Source organism: Enhydra lutris, unplaced genomic scaffold (genome assembly GCF_002288905.1).
Source record: "Enhydra lutris kenyoni isolate GAN:26980312 unplaced genomic scaffold, ASM228890v2 scaffoldscaffold51, whole genome shotgun sequence".
NCBI classification, from domain to species: Eukaryota; Metazoa; Chordata; class Mammalia; order Carnivora; family Mustelidae; genus Enhydra; species Enhydra lutris.
The window spans coordinates 13,702,217-13,719,289 of record NW_019154135.1 but is presented as its reverse complement, the minus strand read 5'-3'; the positions used below and the strand labels follow the sequence as shown (position 1 = coordinate 13,719,289).

Sequence of the window (17,073 nt, the reverse complement as noted above, 5' to 3'; positions counted from 1 at the left end):
TGTGCGCGTGCGCGTGTCCGTGTGCACGTGCGTCCGTGTGCGTGTGCGCGTGTCCGTGTGCGCGTGCGCGTGTCCGTGTGCACGTGCGTCCGTGTGCGTGTGCGCGTGTCCGTGTGCACGTGCGTGCGTGTCCGTGTGCGTGTGCGCGTGTCCGTGTGCGCGTGCGCGTGTCCGTGTGCGCGTGCGTGTGTGTCTGTGTCCGTGTGCGCGTGTCCGCGTGTGCGTGCGTCCGTGTGTGCGTGCGCGTGCGTCCGTGTGTGCGTGCGCGTGCGTCCGTGTGTGCGTGCGCGTGTGTCCGTGTGCGCACGGAGCGGGAAGATGCAGTCGGCTCCAGCCCAGGAGAGGGACTCACTGTTTACCTCCCCGCACCCAGACTCCCAGGAGAGGCTCTGCAGACCCTGAGTCCAAACCCGGGGAGCCCCCCTGGGAGGGAGGCCTCGACCGGGCTGGGGATAGGCCTGCGGGTCCCTGCACCTGGGCCATGCGGTCCAGAGCAGCAGGGCAGGGACCTGGCTGCTGGCAGGGGGAGGGTGGCGTCTCATGCAGGTGAGAGGCCACCTGACCCAGAGGCCAACATCTCCTCCTGTCCTCCCTGTCCTCAGCGGGACAACATGGCTGATGTGCGGCTGTCCCCAAGTCCTTGTGACATTCCCAGGGGTGGGAGTGGGGAAACCTGTCAACTCCTGAATCCACACTTTCCCCAAACTTGGGGCCTTTGGAAGGTGGCGCCAACCCAGGCAAGGAGTGGGTCTAGTGCCACATAGCGAGGGATGCTGCTTGGCTGGAGGGGCTGTGGCGGGGCAGGGCCTATCCGACGCTCCCCGCTCCCTCCCGGCCCACCCCAGAAGCGGCTGCCTGAGGCCCCGGAACAGAGGCCTCCGCGGGGTCAGGACCACCGCAGGCCTATGGGCCACAGAGGCTTTCAGGGAGGGCGTGCAGGGCCTGGGCCCTTCCCCTGCCCCGCCCCCCAGAAACACCGCCAAGTACTCCTCTCTGGGCTCCCCACACTTGCCTGTCATGTAGGCCAAGAAACATGAACCTACATATGTGCACACACACACACACACGCAGTTACACACGTGCACCGCATGCACGAGCACACGAGCGTGCACACGACACCCACACTCCGTTCTCTCCCTCCTGTCTTCTGAATCACACCCACCCAGCTGTCTGCCACCAGGGCCCAGGCATGGCCGCCCTCCAGCCGCATGGCCGCTACACCCTCTGTGACACTGGGTGGGTCTGGGGGGACACGAGGTGGGGGTACAGCAAGCTTGTCCCCCTCTGCAGGGACCATGGGACAGACCTTTAGGGCACAGCCTCAGGCTGGCAGTGACAGCTGTGTCCCAGCCCAGCCTGGGCTGCCTCAGAGCATGGTCTGGTGGGACACTGGGGGACTGAGAGAGGACCAAGCCCCTGCAGGGACAGTCCCGGCCCCTCTTGACCACGGGACCCGGAGGGCACTGAGGGCTCCGTGACTATGGCGGCATCTGTCTTAGAGGGAGGAGCAGCTGCCCCAGGCAGGTGTCCCATCACACAGGTAACAGCACCCCAGCCTTGTGGCCATCAAGAGGCCACTAGGGGCCGCCCGAAGCCCAGGGCCCCGCCCACCCACTTCCAGGGCCCCAGCGGCAGTGACTCATGGGCAGCTAAATATAGCCGCACAGTGGGAGCGGCCAGGGACGGACGGGGATGAGCTCACCGCTCCTGAATCAGGCAGGAAGGAAGAGGCACCAGAGGCCCCAAAGCCCGCACGTCGGACGTCACACACGCACACGCGTGGACACACACAGACACACATACATGCACACACCCCCAGGAACCGCACGTGCTCACGAGGACACACACACTCACGCCAGTCGGCTGTGATGAGGACCCCAGGGAACACCTACAAAGGAAGGGCCATGACCGCCCCTCAGGTCCTCTCCTCCCTCACCCCTGCGCCCCGCCCGAAGGGCCCAGGTGGCAGCCCCAAGCTTGTGGGACTCCAGACACAGCCGGTGGGAGGCTGTGCTGGTGAGCCTGGAAGGGAGGAGGCCTGGGAGGCAGGGGCTGAGGAAGCCTCGGATGCCCCCCTTCCTGCCCCTCCCCTGCCCACCCCAGAGCCATGCAGGGGAGCGTCCCCAGCTCAGACACTTACAGATCAAAGACCAGGTAGTGGAACCCTTCCTCAGAGATGCTGTCGTGCAGCCGCACTGTGGGGACAGAAAAGGCCATGAGGGGCTGGCCCAGCCCAGGACCCGCCCTCGCCACGCAGCACCCCTCCTTCATGGAGGGGGCCCACCCATCCCGACAAGGGCCTGGGGCTCCCCACAGTGCGGGGGGGGGGTGGCGCTGCAGGACAGAGCCCAACGGGAGAGCCGTGGATCCCAGGCGGACATCCAGGGGGCTCTAGGTGTCCGAGGTCCCCTCTCCTCTGCCAGACAGAGACTTGGGCCCCTCTCAGCCCCCAGCCAGGGCACAGGGGGCCGCAGGAGGGGTGGGGCCCTAGGGTTGCGGCTCGCTGGACCAGGCCCTGGAAAGGAGCCACTCACAGGACAGGAGCACTGGGGGGCCCTGTCACCTGCCTCTTGGGACAAGCAAAAGCCGTCCAGTGTGGCAGCACTTCCGAAAGCTCGGGCCCTGGGTTTGGGCCCCAGGTGCTCCCCAGCCTGGCTGGCCTGCTGTGCGCGTCCCTAAGCCTGGAGCAGCGCCCAGCCCGAGGGTGCCGGCCAGCATCCAGGAGCCAGCGAGTGGACAGCGCACAAGGCCAGCGCGCGCCCGCCACCCCGTGGAGCCGGAGACGCACCCCACGCTGAACAGCACGCTTCTCTAGGAACGGATCACTCTGCATACCGCCCCCTGTGCCAGACCCTGCCTCCAGCAGACGCCGCCCCGAGCGCCCGCCTGCTCACCAGCACGCGAGGGGCCGCGCACACAGCGAAGAGACACGGTTCCCCGGAGGCCAAGCAGCGTGCAGAGTGGGGCTGGGAACCCCCGGGGCTGTGGCTCCTTGGGCCTCTCCCCGCAGGGCAGGCCGTCAGCGCCAGGAGGGTTGGCCGCAGCCCCTTGCTCGCGCCCTCCACACTGCCCTCGTGGCCTGCCCTGCAGGTCTCCTCCTTCCTCCCGCTGTAACCTTCCCGGGGGCCCGGCCGGCAGCGTCTTCATGCCTGGAAGCACAGTCCAGCAGCAGCGGTGGCTGACCCAGGCTGAAGTCAGGCACCAAGACCGGGCTCCTGCCCAAGAGGTCGGGGTGTCTGGTCACCGGGGAGGGGCACCCGTGCCAACTCCGGGGCCAGCTCCTCTGGCAGCTGCCCTCCCGTTTCTGGCTCTGTGGCTCTGCTCAAGGGCCTGGCGTCCAGCCTTGCCCCGTTCGGCTTCACCCCTCCTTCTGGCCCCATGATTGTGATGCAAGGTTTTCCCGGGTCCCCGGCCTCCGCCAGCTACCTGGGCTTCATCCCCTCTCCCAGGGATGTCACGGAGACCTCCGGGCGTGCAAAGCCAATGCTGACCTCCCTCCTACCCCTGATGCCCTCAGGCTGGCCTAATTCTCCCCAGCACCCAGCAGAGCCCTGCCCACAGCACCGTCCTTCCAGGACTGTCTGGGAAATCGGTGCAGGGAACAGACGTTCACCCCCTCTAGGTGTGGCCTCCTTGGCCCAGCCGCCTGCCCTGGCACACAGAGCAAGGAAGGCCCAGGGGCCCCAGAGGGACATTCCTGGGGGCCTTCCTCGCCTTCCCTGGGGGATCCCCAGCAGTCCAGGATGGCTACAGGAGGCCCCGGCCCCCAGTGCTGGTGGGAGGGGGTTGAGCTCCTAGGCCTGCTGGCGGGTCCCACCTCCTCGCCTAGGAGACACGGGGCGCCTGGGCGACGTGGAGGCTGTGTGCACTTGAACCCTTTTTAAAAAAAAAAACATTTTTAACATTTAACAAGCAGTCGCACATTATTTTAACAGTTTAGAAGGAACGCTATCTAGCATATCAGACTGATTCCGACAGAGCTGAGGCTGCCGAAAGTGACTTGCCGCAAAATCCGCCCAAGTAAAGCAGGACGCTCGTGACACCAGGTAGGGCGCGCGGCCTCGACGCGGTCCCGCGCACTCCCAAGAGCCCAGCCCAAAAGCCCCGTGGGGCCTCCACACAGAGGGCACAGGGGTGCACCCAGGACGCTCCCCTCGCCAGGGCCACAGCTCTTCCAGGGCCTGTCCCTGAGTCCCGGGCCGAGGCGTTCTCAGGGGCGGGTCCCTCCACCCTCCCAGGCAGCCTCTGGACTGCCCCGGGAATGCCCTTGCTGCCTGCGGCAGGAGGGCTGGCCCAGATGCGTAACTTCACCAGCTGCGGGGCTGAGCAGCAGGAGACCGGAGACCCTTCTCCACTGTCCAGGCAGGAAGCTCCCCCATGGCATGTCCTCCATGGTGCCCACCTGCCCAGCTCAGGGGTGAACCACCCAGCAAAGGACCTCAGTTCCCACCCCAGAAACCATAAGGTGGAGACTTGCCATCACTGAGCCAGGTCCTGAAGAGAAAAGGTCACTGCAGAGGCAGGCTAAGTGCAGGTTGTGGGGAGGCTGGGGGGAGGCTGGGGGAGGCTGGGAGGAGGCTGAGTGCAGGTTGTGGGGAGGCTGCTGGGAGACTGGGGAGACGCTGGGATGAGACTGGGAGGCTGGAGGGAGGCTCAGGGGAGGCTGGAGGGAGGCTGAGGGGAGGCTGGGGAGGTTGAAGGGAGATCGGGGAGGCGGGGGGAGGTTGGGGGAGAATGGAGAAAGGCTAGAAGGAGGCTGGAGGGAGGCTGGAGAGTGAGGGAGAGTGGGGGAGGTTGGGGGAGAGTGGGGAAGGCTGGGGGGTTGGAGGAGGCTGAGGCGAACACTGGGTCAGGCATCCCAGACACCCAGGCCTACTCCGTCCCCACAAAAGGCACTGCTGAAGCCAGGCCACACAGCTGCGTCCTCTGTGCAGCAGCCCCCTTGTCTCTGAGGAGAACCTGCACCCACTGGGGAGTGCTCTGCCCGGATGGCTGGTGACGGGCGGCTGGCCCCGTGGAGCCTGCTCCCAGCGTGACAGGTCAGCAGAGGCCTCACGTGCCCGCGGCAGGGATGGGCCCCTGCTGCGCGGACAGTGTCGCTCCCTCCCCTCATGTGCGGCAGGGCGGTGGCGCGGCCCCAGCCTGGCTCGAGGAGCACGGTGGGCCCGCAGAGCGACCCCTGCCGACCTGCCAGCGGCCAGCCGTTCCACTGCTGCGCATGTCACCAAAGGTGGGAGCGCGGGAGCCACACGGGTGCCCACCCCCCAAGCGCCACCACGTCCATGGCAGCCCTGTGTGTGAGGCCGACGGGTGGCAAGAAGCCTCGGGTCCGCTGTCAGGTGAGCGGAGGCCGACTGCGCTCCGTCCACACGGCCGGCTATGATGGAGTCTGGAAAAGCAAGGAAATCCCGTAACTCGCTTCAACAGGGACGGACGCTGAGGGCACGACGCTGAGCGGAACGAGCGTGACGAAGGGACCAATGTGTGATCCCACCACCGTGAGGGTCCTCGTGGAACCAACCCACAGACACAGCGCATGGCGGTTCCCCGGGCCTGGGCGGCCGATGGGAGGTCGTGTTTCCCGGGCGCAGACCGGGACGACGAGAAGTGTGGACACAGAGAGTGGCAGTGACCATGTAACGCTGTGAACACACGCTGCCACCGAACCCCACACTCTAAGGTGTCAGAGTTCTCAATCTCCCTCCCTTACCTGTCCGGCTCCCTCTGAGTCCCTGTCATTACGCACTCTGGGGACCTCCTGCCATGTGCTAAAGACACGCACGTGGTCCTGATGAGACCCCGGCAACCACGTGAGCCACGGCCTGCGAGCAAACCCCAGACACGCAGTCAAACCTTCACAGACGCAGCTCGGGCCGGTGTCCACACCGCACGGGAGCCCCGGAGTTGCCGCCCAGGCCCAGGCCCAGGCCCGTCCTGCTTTCTCGAGCCCCACACGGCCATTCTCCACGGATCCCACAGGCTGTGTACCAGGCCCGAGCCCCCAGCCCCACAGCTCTCGAACCCACAGACAATCAGCGCCCGTGGGCTGAGCTTTGCTGCCTGTTATGCAGCACACGTGACTGACTCATGTGGGTTAAGAGCCACAGAAGCTGTGGCCTGGGCAGCCCCGCTCGCCACACACAGACCCTGCGGGGGCTCAGAGCCGCAACAGCCCGTCCGCAGGAAGGCTGGGCCCCCGCCGTGACTCTGACCCTGAGCCTCCCCGAGTCCCCTCTGCAGGCCGGGGCTCACTGCGCCTGATGTCCACCTGACTCCTCTCTCAGGGCCTCCCAGGGACTCCCTGGAGGGCCCATCTCCACTCCACAGTTGGGGAAACGGAGGCTCCTTCCCCCCCAACGCTCTGAACACAGTTGCTCCGAGGAACAGCCCCTCCCAGAGCCCCTGCCCTGCACCAGTGGGATGAACAACGTCCCACTGCCTGTCCCAGGGGCACTGGGGACAATTCTGTCTACAGTGGGGCTGGGAAGACCCAGGCCTGGGAGCAAGGGGACCCCTTCACCTCCCCCTAGACCTCTCCCACTACTCCCCAGAGTATTCTCAGAGAATGTTCCTTCTGCACCTCTGTCTCAGCTCTGCCTCCCCATGTTCTAGAATGTTCCTTCTGCACCCTCATCAGCTCTGCCTGCCCCACGTTCTGGAATGTTCCCTCTGCATCCCCCTCGCCTCAGCTCTGCCTCCCCTGTGTTCTGGAATGTTCTCTCTGCAGCCCCCCCCCCCCCCAGTCTTGGCTCTGCCGCCTGTGCTCTGGAATAAAGCTGCTATGAAGACTCAGGGACTGATCATAGCTGACCCGGAACAACATGGGCCTCCAGGCAGGGCAAGGAGTGGTCTTTTGAAGATCTCAAACACCCACCCAGAGAACACTGGGGTCCTCCCCTATTAGAAGGGAATTCCTGACCCACTCTTGGCTGGTGCTCAGACATGCAGGGGAGGCGACTGGCAAGGGGTGGCGCTGGGGGTGAGCTGGTGCCTGCTGCTGGGCTCCGACGCACAGAGCGCAACAGAGGGGCAGCGGAGGGTCTGACGGAAGCCCACCGTGGCCCACGTGCTCCCCCCACCCCGCCAGTGAAGAGTGACTGGGGTCCTATGGACGTCGGCATCAGAACCACCAGGCTCACTGGGGAAGGTTCCGGTTCCTGGGCCCACACCAGGCCTCTGAGTCAGGAGCCTGCACGCCAATGGGCCCAACACACACAGCTTGAGAATCTGCAAGTGCAAGTGCCCGGCCCGGGCCCAGGGCTGGAGCTGCCTGCGGTCACGGTGGGGGACTGTCTGGAAGTGGGGGTCTGCCTTCACCGCCGCTCCCACAGGTCCTGCAGGGCACAGCCTCAGGGCGGAGCTCCCAGGACTGGCTCTGAGGAGAGGCCGAGGCTTCCTACAGCCTCCTGGGCTCCCCACGGCTGAGGCCCCGGCCTGGGAGCTGGGAGTGGCATGTACCTCCCCCCAGGCCAGGGGCTCCAGAGGTGACCGAGCCACCCCACCTGCCATTCCTTTTAAACAGAGTCCTGGGCCCTGTCCTGGCCCAACGGAGCTGGAATAGTGGCAGGAGGGGCCCTGAACCCACCTGACCAGCTCCCTGGGTGCCCCCAGAGCAGCAAACCCACTAGCCCCTCTGTGCTTCTTAGCTGCTTCCCACAGGGGGCTCCTTGGAAGTCCCTCCAGAGCCAGAGGTGGGGCCGGGCAGGCAGATGGACACACACACCTGCTCCCTGGGGCACTAGGCAGGGACCACCCCCGAGGGACCACTCCAGAGGGGAGAGTGCTGGTTAAGCGGTCCAGGAGGCCCAAGCTGACTTCCAGGGTCCTGTGGGTGCACAAGGAGGTGATCTGGGCTTTCAGGAAAAGGGCCACTGTCCTTGAGGCCATGACTCCAGGCTCCCCAGGCTCTACACCCCCAGGGCACAGTGGCAACGACCAGCAGGGGACAACGGTGGCTCTCCAGAGCGAGCCCTCAGACCTCAGGCCAGGATGGCACTTGGCCTGGCCTTTGAGGTTTTTGGTTCCCAAACATTTTTCTTCTTAACTGGACTGTCTTGTGGCTTTTCTGAAACCACACGATGTTTCTGCCAGGATCCCAGCTGGAAGTTAGAGTGATAGGCTGGGACCCATCCAGGCAGAGCTGCACAGGCAGCTGCCCAGAACCCCCAGGGCCCCTGTAGGTCAGAAGAGAGAGCCACTGCCAGGTGCCCGAGGATGGGACACTTCTATGGAGAAGGCAAAAGAGGCCTCTGGGTGTCCCTCTGCAGTGTAATCTCTGGGACAGAAAGGCCGCTGGCCAGGGTGCAGAGAGACGGCGCCCCGCCCCACGCCCGAGCTCACCGATATTGGAGTGCTTCAGGAGACGGCAGATCCGAGCCTCTCTCTCCAGCTTCTGGTGATCTGCAGACAGAGAGCAACACAGTGTGACGCCCCGTGCCCCAGCACCGCCAAGACCAGGTTGCCAGACACGCCCCAGCCCGAGGAGGCGCCCACTGCCTCCCTCCGCACGCACCGGCCAACCGCCCAGAGACCCTGGCCGGTGGCACCAGGGCGGGAAGAGGCTGCCAGGGGTTCACCTCGAGAGGCCCAGAGAGGCAGAGGTGGGGAGCCCCAGGCAGTCCAGGAAGAGAAAATGCTGCACATGTCATGGCAGAGCTGACGGAGCCCATCTATGCTTCACCGTGTCCCAATTCCAGACTCCCTGGAGCCTCCTGCTGAAGCCTAGCGTGTCCGCCAGTGGCCGTGGGGCTGGCAGAACGTAGCTGTCGCTGGGCAGGGCTGGCGGCCGGCAGGGTCTCGGGAGCCCTCCCAGCTCCCCGCCGCCCCTCGAGGCCAGCGCTCTTGTTCCAGAGGCCGGCTCTCTGAGGACTGAGCCACTCACCAGAAACATCTATGCCAGACAATCAGGGTAGCAGGAGGATTTTAAAATTTAATGGAGACCTTAAGAGCAAAATACTAGAAAAACCTTCCTTTCCGTTGACTAGAGAAGGCACAATGAAGGTGGTTATGGCCGCACAACAGCACGCGGCCTCCGGCGACAGCAGCACCGCAGCCCCCAACACAGGCCGGGGCACAGCGGCTCACAGAGGGAGACCCAAAATGTGCTTTCGTTCAGAGGTCAGCACACACAGGTGGCTGGGCACACACTGGGGCCAGACCGTCAAGAGGCAGGGGGTTCCCCACTCAGGACGGCGGCTGCTGCAAGGTGGGATGTGCTGGGGGGGCACCAGGGGTCCTGAGCCCCTCAGAGCAAGGGTGTGGGGCGCATGGCGCTGCGCCGGCAGGTCCATGCCACTGGCCCATCCTGGTGGATGCGGCGGCCTTTGCCAGGTATGACAAATGAGCAGGCGACTCCGCACCCTCCCCACACCTGCTGGCCCCCAGCCCTGCCTGGGCTTGGGGGCAACAGACCCGGGCACCAGAAGGCCCTTCTGCAGGAAGGGAGCCTGCTGCCGCATCTGTGGTAGGCTCTCCCTGGGCCACGTGCCAGTGCTGGGCTCGGACAGACTTGTGAACACACCTGTGCTTCTCATGAGCGGGAATGTCACGCCTGCAGACAGGACTCTCTCTGGGACACCTCCGGTCCAGCCGGCCCTCCCTCCTCCCAGCACCAAAGCCCCCGGAAACGCTAGCCCCCCAGCCCTGTGTGGCCAGGCGCCCTGGCACTGGGAGGGCTCTGGCAGAACAGCAGGTGGGCGCTGGCCAGAGGGCCCAAGCCTCACCCCACCCCGCGCTCCCTCCCCTGCACCCCCGGCGCAGCATGCCCAGGTGCCACCCTGTCCCCTCCGCGGCGGGAGCTGAGCCCAGAAGGACCCAGCAGTGCTTGTGACAGCAGGCGCTGGGGGTGGGTCTGAGCGTCACCGTCCGGAAGGACGAGTCCAACACAATCGCAACAGAACACACACAGCATGGATCCCCGTCTGCCATCGGATGAAACTCGGGACAGACGACGCAAGACGTGGCTGAGGGGCCACATCTCATCCCCCATCTTCGTGGGAAGGGGCTGTCGCCACGGCCAGGACCAGACCTGCAGGTGCAGTGGGGGCGACCACAGCCTCACTTTTTTGTTTCTGGGGCTTTCTCTTAAGTGACTACTCTGAACGGTTTTCAGACCTAGAGGAAGTTGCACAGACACTACCATGTCCTCAGAAAAAACACTTGTGCATCATCTGTCCTTCCATACGCACACACTTCTTCTGAGCGTCTGAGAGAAGCCCCGAGGTCCCCATCCTCCTACCAGGCGACAGCCCAGGAACGTGTCCTGAGAGCGAGGGCGCTCTCGGGCATGACCCCAGTGCAGAACATCGAACGCGCTACAGAACAGGAACCAACCCGTCCACGTTCCAATTTTGCCAACCGTCCCAGGACCGTCGGAGCCGCCTCCCCCATGTGTGGATAACACCGGGAAGCCCGCCCGCGTGTGGACCGGGGCGGAGGCAGGGAGAGCTCTCAGGGGGGTCGGGTGGAGGGAGCCAGGGTCGTTTTCATATATAGAGACAGGAGGAAAATGCACGTGGGAATCCCCTTTTCAGAAATACGCAACTGGAGAGACTGTCTTTTCCTCCTGAAAGCTGTCCCTGAGGGCGCAGCCCCATCCCTAGGACTGGCCGACTCCCAAGTGTGCAAGGGGAGGGAAGGGGAGCCTAGCTGATGGGCCGCATGCCCGCACCCACCCGTGGCCCCAGCAGGTCACTGACCTTCCGGGCGGGCTGTCCCCCTTGCTGTTAGGCCAGCCTCATGGGGCGGGGAGAGGCTCTGACATGAAGTCACAACAGGCACGTGAGAGCGTGCACCCCACCCCCAGACCGTGACCGCGTTTCCCCCTAAGAAGCAGAAGCATGGGATCATTCAACAATAAATTACTTTTTTCTTTACATTTTCCCCCAACTTGCAAACAGTCTCATGTTCCTTTTATGATGAGGCAAAATATTGTTTTTAAAAAAGGGTCTGATCCCATCTCCCACAAGCACAAAGCCACTGATTAATGAGGGCATACCCCAAAAACCTGCCACGGCGACATCTGCCTGGAAAGTGCTCATCTAAGCCGACACCCCTGAGCTGGGACGGGACGGGGACGGGAGGCTGTCCCCCTCACGGAGTCAGTGCTCCACTCTGCCCTCAGCCTTTGATCCCTTCCCGCAGCGGTGCCCGAGTTATGACTTAACTTCTGCATCAAGAACCCCATTGCGGTCATGGCGAAGTGAGTCAAATATAACCGAGTCTGGTCCATGAGGAGCACGTCCCGGCCCTAAACGCTCACCTGGACCAAGAAGGGTGCTCCCAGCCCATTCCATTCCCCAACGGGCAGCAGCACCCCTGACCGGCCCCGGGACCTCGCCGCACCTGCTCACGGCTGCACCCTCTGCCTCCTTCTCGGGGCTCTGGCCGCGGGACCTCAGACACCATGGCAGTGATCACTGAGCAGGCCTGGGGCGGAATGCAGCTGAAACGCTGCCCACCCTGCCCAGGGGCCTCACCAGGCACCTGCCAGTGCTGGAGGGCTACGAGGTCTGAGCAACCACGCCAGCTGACACTGGCCACGACGCTCAAAAGAGCCCTTCCACAGCTGTGGCCAGCTGTCCCATGTGTCTGGGGCACCCAGAGTTGCCCTGTGGCCCAGCATCTGCCGCTGCCCCAGGTTAGCGTGTTGGTACGGAACGCTGGCACACGTCACAGGAGCACACAGCGCCTGCGCTAAGGTCGAGAGAGCCCCAAGAATCTGGCCTGACACCCCACGTGTCCCGGCCCCATAGGGCGGCCTCCTCTCCCCAGTCTCCCATGTCCGGCCCGACCTGCATCACCCTCCACATGCACCGGCCCCAGGGACAGCACCCCTGCGGCCTCCCATGGACGAGCCTGAGGGTGACAGGACAGGATGGGGACAGGAGTGGAGGTCCCAGGGAATGAGGGCAAACTTGCTCATTGGGGGGAAGTCCCTCTGCCCCTTTCCCTCCTGAAGACCTGCGGGAGGCCAGCACGGACTGTGTCCAGGGACCCCGGGCCTGCACACAGGTCCAGGCCACACGGAGCAGGTGTAGCCGTGCTGTGAGCCCCGGGGACAGAAGAGGCGGAGGGCCTCATGCGGCCCTGCAGGAGCCTCAAGGGGGCCCCCCCACACCAGAGAGAGGTTTTGGAGGAACACGCCCTCGCGGGGGACAGACGCGATTGTCACAGTGCTTGGGGACTCCCGAGTTCAACCGTCTCTTCAAAGCTCAGACACCCTACACAAGCCTGTGCCCGCTGGAGATGCCTCTCGCACACTCGAGACACGTTTGCACAGCTGTGCCCATGAAGACCAGATCTTTGTTCTCCAACCAGAGAGGCAGGGTTACAGATAAGACCAGTGTTCACTTACAACCCACGACAGAGTGTGTCCAACGCAGCAAAACAAGACCACAGCTGTGACCCCGTTGCCGCCTGTCTGAGACCCAGCCGCGTGCACGCGTGAGGTTGCCACGGGCAGCCCATGGCCTGCACCGCCAGGAAACCCTCCTGGGTTTCCATCACCACACCTGTGCCAGGCCCGCCCTGCGCTCTCAGTGTTCCCAAGGTGAGTGCGACCAGGCTCAAAGGTTGGGAGCTGGGAAAAGGGGGCAGCAGAGCCCTGCACACCCTCCATGGGGCGGCAGCTGCCGGACCTCAGGAGCCTCCTGTGAGCAGGAGGAGGCAGGGGCTGCTCCGGGCTGTCACTACCGAGCCAGGAGGGCGACGGGCGGCCCCGGGGCAGGAAGCGACAGGTGCCTGCCATGCGACGGGCGGCCCCGGGGCAGGAAGCGACAGGTGCCTGCCATGCGACGTCACACATGGGAGCCACCTGCTCCACTACACAGCAGGCCTCACCCTCATTCCAATAATGCCCCAAGAAATGGCCAGCTCCACACAGCAAGTGCCCCCAGGCAGGGTCTCCCCCAGGCACGGCCCCCCAGGCAGGGTCTCCCCCAGGCAGGGCCCCCCAAGCAGGGTCTCCCCCAGGCACGGCCCCCCAGGCAGGGTCTCCCCCAGGCATGGCCCCCCAGGCAGGGTCTCCCCCAGGCAGGGCCCCACCAGGGAGGACCTCCAAGGCAGGGTTTCCCCCAGGCAGAGTTTCCCTCAGGCAGGGCCACCTCAGGTGGGGCCCCCCAGGCCGAGTCTGGAAGCTGAGGGAGGTGGGAGGCTGCACCCACAAGTGGGAGAGGATGCCTGTGGCTCCTGCCGCACTCAGTGTGACTGGCAGTCCCAGACAAGGAAGCAGGTGCCCAGAGGCACTTGGTCCCCAAGGCCAGGACGTGACCCCAGACCGTGGGCTCCTCACGGCCCCTCAGGGATGTGGCCCGCAAAGCCCTGACACCCATCCCCCCAGCCCCCACCTGCTCCCCGGCTGTGGGTGACTCAGAGTAGAGATGGGGCAGTGCCAGGAGATGGGGGACAGGAGGGACGTGCGTGGGCGCCTGGCCCCTCGCCAGCTGCCAGGAGCAGCAGCAGAGCTGTCACGGGCAGACGGACGCCCGCGAGGCACTGGTGTGGGCGGAGGAGGGATGGGAGGGGAGACGGGCCCACCTGGCAGGAGGAGCTGCCAGCGTCCCACTGGCCCCGCCCCCCCCGCGCGCAAAGGTTTGGCCTAGGACAAGTGAGCCACTTCTTGGGAAAACCCAGCGGTTGTGCTGGGTGGAATATGAAATCCCACACAAGAGCCCACACAGCCCGGCGGGCAGCAGGGGCTGAGAGAGCAGCCGCTGGACCCCCAAGGAGCCCTGGGATGGGACAGGCGGGCTGTGTTCACTGGGGAGCCCCGCCAGGACCAGGGCCACCATCGGCTCCCCCACCCTGTCTGCAGGATGACCCAGGGACGCAGGGATGGCTGAGGGTTCGGGCCTGGGGCAAGGAGACTGGGACACGTCAGGAAGCCAGCCACGGTCACAGGCCACGGCAGCTGCTGCCCAGCATGGCCCACCGAGTCCAGCAGCTCCTAGACAGACAAAGCCCGTGGGGATCTGTGTCAAGGTCAGGCCCCTGCCCAGGGTCACCATCTACTTCCGCATGGACATACATGAGTGCCCACCGAGGCCCCAGGACAGGATGGGCAGCCCTCGGGCTGCGGGGTTTGGGAGTGTGTGCGTGCCCTGGTCCCAGAAGCAGACATGGACCAGCACTGGAGGGCCTGGTGGCACAGAGGGACGGGCAAAGCTATGGGAAGCCCGACACACCCCCCAGCCATGGGGGCCACAACCAGCCAGAGACAGAACACCCCCCCAGGAGAAGGCCAGGTGCCGACCGCCTCAGGAGATTTGGGTGGAGCCGGCCCCCTCGTCCCATCCTGTACTCAGCTGTGGGGTCCACAGGGCCTGGGGCTGCCTGGGCTCCTGTTCCCTCCAAGATAAACCAGCCGGAAGCCGAACCAGGACCATGGAGCTGGGGGACTGCCCGTGTTCCAACCTCTGGCGGACGTGAGGACCCTTGAGCAGCCAGGCCTCGCTCCGAGTCTGTCTCCCATGTGCAGAAAGGGTGGGGGGTTCCAGGGAGAGGACTCGACAGACTCGAGACCCCAGCCCCTTGTCCTGGCCCCACCTCCGTCCCCCCACTCCCAGCCTGCCTTGCAGAGCCGGGCACCTGGCCTGTTTTCCTGCTCCCCTCCTCCAGCCCCACGCCACACGCTGCTCGAGACCCCAACAGGTGTCCTCGCTCCAATCGCTGGGGGTTTCGGCAGCGCCGCACGCGGATGAGAACCCGCTGCCTCAGCTGACCCACCGCACTGGGCCCTGGGACGCCACACAGAGGTCCCTCCCCTCCTTCCCACCCATATACGTGTCTGAACCATCACATGGCAAGAGGGAGCCTTCTAGAATCCTAGGAGGCTCACAGATATCCATGTTACCCATCGCCCCAGGCCCACGCCATCCAGCATCACCCCTGTAACTCTCATATTCCCGAATTCTCACAATCTCCAGGGACAGAGCCGGCCCCCTTATGGCTGAGCCGCCGGACGTCCTGGACACTTATACCTGCAGGGTCATGAGGAGCGGGAGGCGCGTGGCCTGGGGAGGGAGCGGGTCAGGGAAGACACCTATTCGCAGTGGGGGATCCCACCTTAGCTCTGTCCCACTGACAGCATCGGGTCTTGGCGCAAGGCTGCTGGCCACCGAGAAGAGACCACTCTCAGGAAGGACGTCCCCGAGTCGGAGCTTCCACAGCTCGAGCCTGCAGATGGGGCTCACAAGGAGACTCCAGGAGCAGCTCGGGGTCCTGCCGGGTCACCTGGGACCAGCACCTGCCGCGTGCTCAGCACAGACCCCGAAGCTGCCAAGGGCTCCTGCAAGGTAGGCCCGCGACGACCCTCGCCCCAGCTCTGAGATGAGGGGTGGGGCACAGGGAGGCTGTGGGGAGCGGGGCTGGGCTGCCACCAGCCCGGGCCCACGTGTAGGCAGCCATGGGGGGAGGACCCACCGGCCCACAGTGCTTCCGTGGGGCACCCCGTCCTGCTCCGGGCGCCCCAGGGTGCCGGCAGAGCAAGGAAGATGAAAAGATCCCCCGCGCAGACTTCTGTGCGAGTTTTATTTCAAAAAGGCAACTTGGCAACCAGCAATTACCGCGCCCACCCCACAGGGGCATCTGTGCCATCCTGCAGCTGCCACAGGGACAAAGACAGCCACCAGGCCCTCCCCACACGGCACACCCAGGCCTCTGAGCTGTGTGTAGGCCTTGTGGGGCTGGGGGGCGGCTGGGTCCCCAGCGCCCTCCCTCTCCGCCCTCAGCTGGCCTCCCTTGGATGGAGGCCTTCCTCGCTTGGGCCCACAGCCATCACCCGACACAATGTGCAACTCAGCTCAGAAAGGGGGCCCACATGTGAGGCCCCCGCTGTGCGGCCCCCTTGCCCGGGGCAACCTGCCTTCCAGAGCAAGTGCCCTGGCCCCAAAGCCACTCGCCAGGCACACCAGGCACAGGGCCCTCCTACCCCGTGCCAGAGAGCAATCATTCAGAGACACCACATCCCACGGTGGAGACCGGGGACTTCGCTCTCTCGTCACTCCGACCCCTGCCTCCCGCAGCCCAGGCTGCTCCCGTGACCCCAAGTGCACCCCACGGGCCTGACGTGCAGCCCTCCCCAGGCTCCGAGCCTGGGCAGCGTAGGCAGCTGTCCGTCTCAGCTGTCCGTCTCAGCTGTGTAGCATCTGGGTCCTGGGCTGGGTCATGTCTGCAACCACAGGGCAGGACTCCCAACCTCCCCAGTGGTGACTGTCCTCTGTAATCCTCCATCTCATCAGCTGTCAGACGGGACACAGCCACCTTCCAGGACAGGAGGGTGTGGTGACGGGATATCCCGGGACTGCCTCCTCTCCCACTTCGTCCCTAGCCCTGGTATCACAGGACCTACTGGGTAAAGTCCCGTCACAGCCCACCCCCCACGGCACCCTCGACGCGGCCTCAGCATCACAGCCAGGCCATGCTCTTGGCGCTGAGCAGAGACTATACGCCTTCCTTACATGGGCACCGCCCCTGACAGCGCAGGGCTCACCCCCACAGTCCTACTCAGAGAGGACACCCAGGCCCCCCAAGGCCCCCAGGACCTGCCAAGCCAGAGGGCTGGGGCCAGAACCCAGGTCCTCAGACCTAGAACTGCCCCTCTGAGCCTGCATCCACCTCTGGGGGTCTCCGGGTGCATGTGGGGATGGGCAGAGGTGCTGGGAAATGTCCCTTCAGATTTGGGGAAGGACAGGGCACAGGAGTTCACAGACATTCCCTCCTAATGACCTTCCCAATCACCCCGGGCCAGTCCACCTTCTGGGGGGCCACTGCCCCCTCACCCCTGCTGACCCCACGACTCAGTGGGGTGGGAGGCACCACGGACGCCTGAGCCCCGGAAGGGGGAGCACCAACACCACTCAGACCCCAGCCCCTGGGACAGACTCCGCCTTCACAAACGCCACCGCACCCCAGAGTCAACCGGACCCAAAGGCCGTGCTCTCCACCTCACCTGTGAGCCCACCAGGACCCCCACTGGCCTGGCCTTTGCCCTTTCTCTGCCCTCGCCCTGGACCCACCCCCACCATTTTCAGAAGTTTTGACTTAGCCGATCTGGTTGATGAACTAACTACGAGA

At 64.9% G+C, this 17,073-nt stretch overlaps 1 protein-coding gene across 1 annotated transcript in view; it reads right to left on the bottom strand.

Moving 5' to 3' along the window:
- LOC111156985 (calcium/calmodulin dependent protein kinase II beta) overlaps nt 1–17,073 on the bottom strand; it is a 77,706-nt gene that overhangs the window by 26,764 nt on the left and 33,869 nt on the right. The window contains exons 3-4 of the mRNA XM_022518167.1: nt 8,341–8,400; nt 2,141–2,195 (exon numbers count right to left, since the gene is read on the bottom strand). Coding sequence (XP_022373875.1) covers nt 2,141–2,195; nt 8,341–8,400 — 115 coding nt within the window. The remainder of the gene's footprint in view (nt 1–2,140; nt 2,196–8,340; nt 8,401–17,073) is intronic.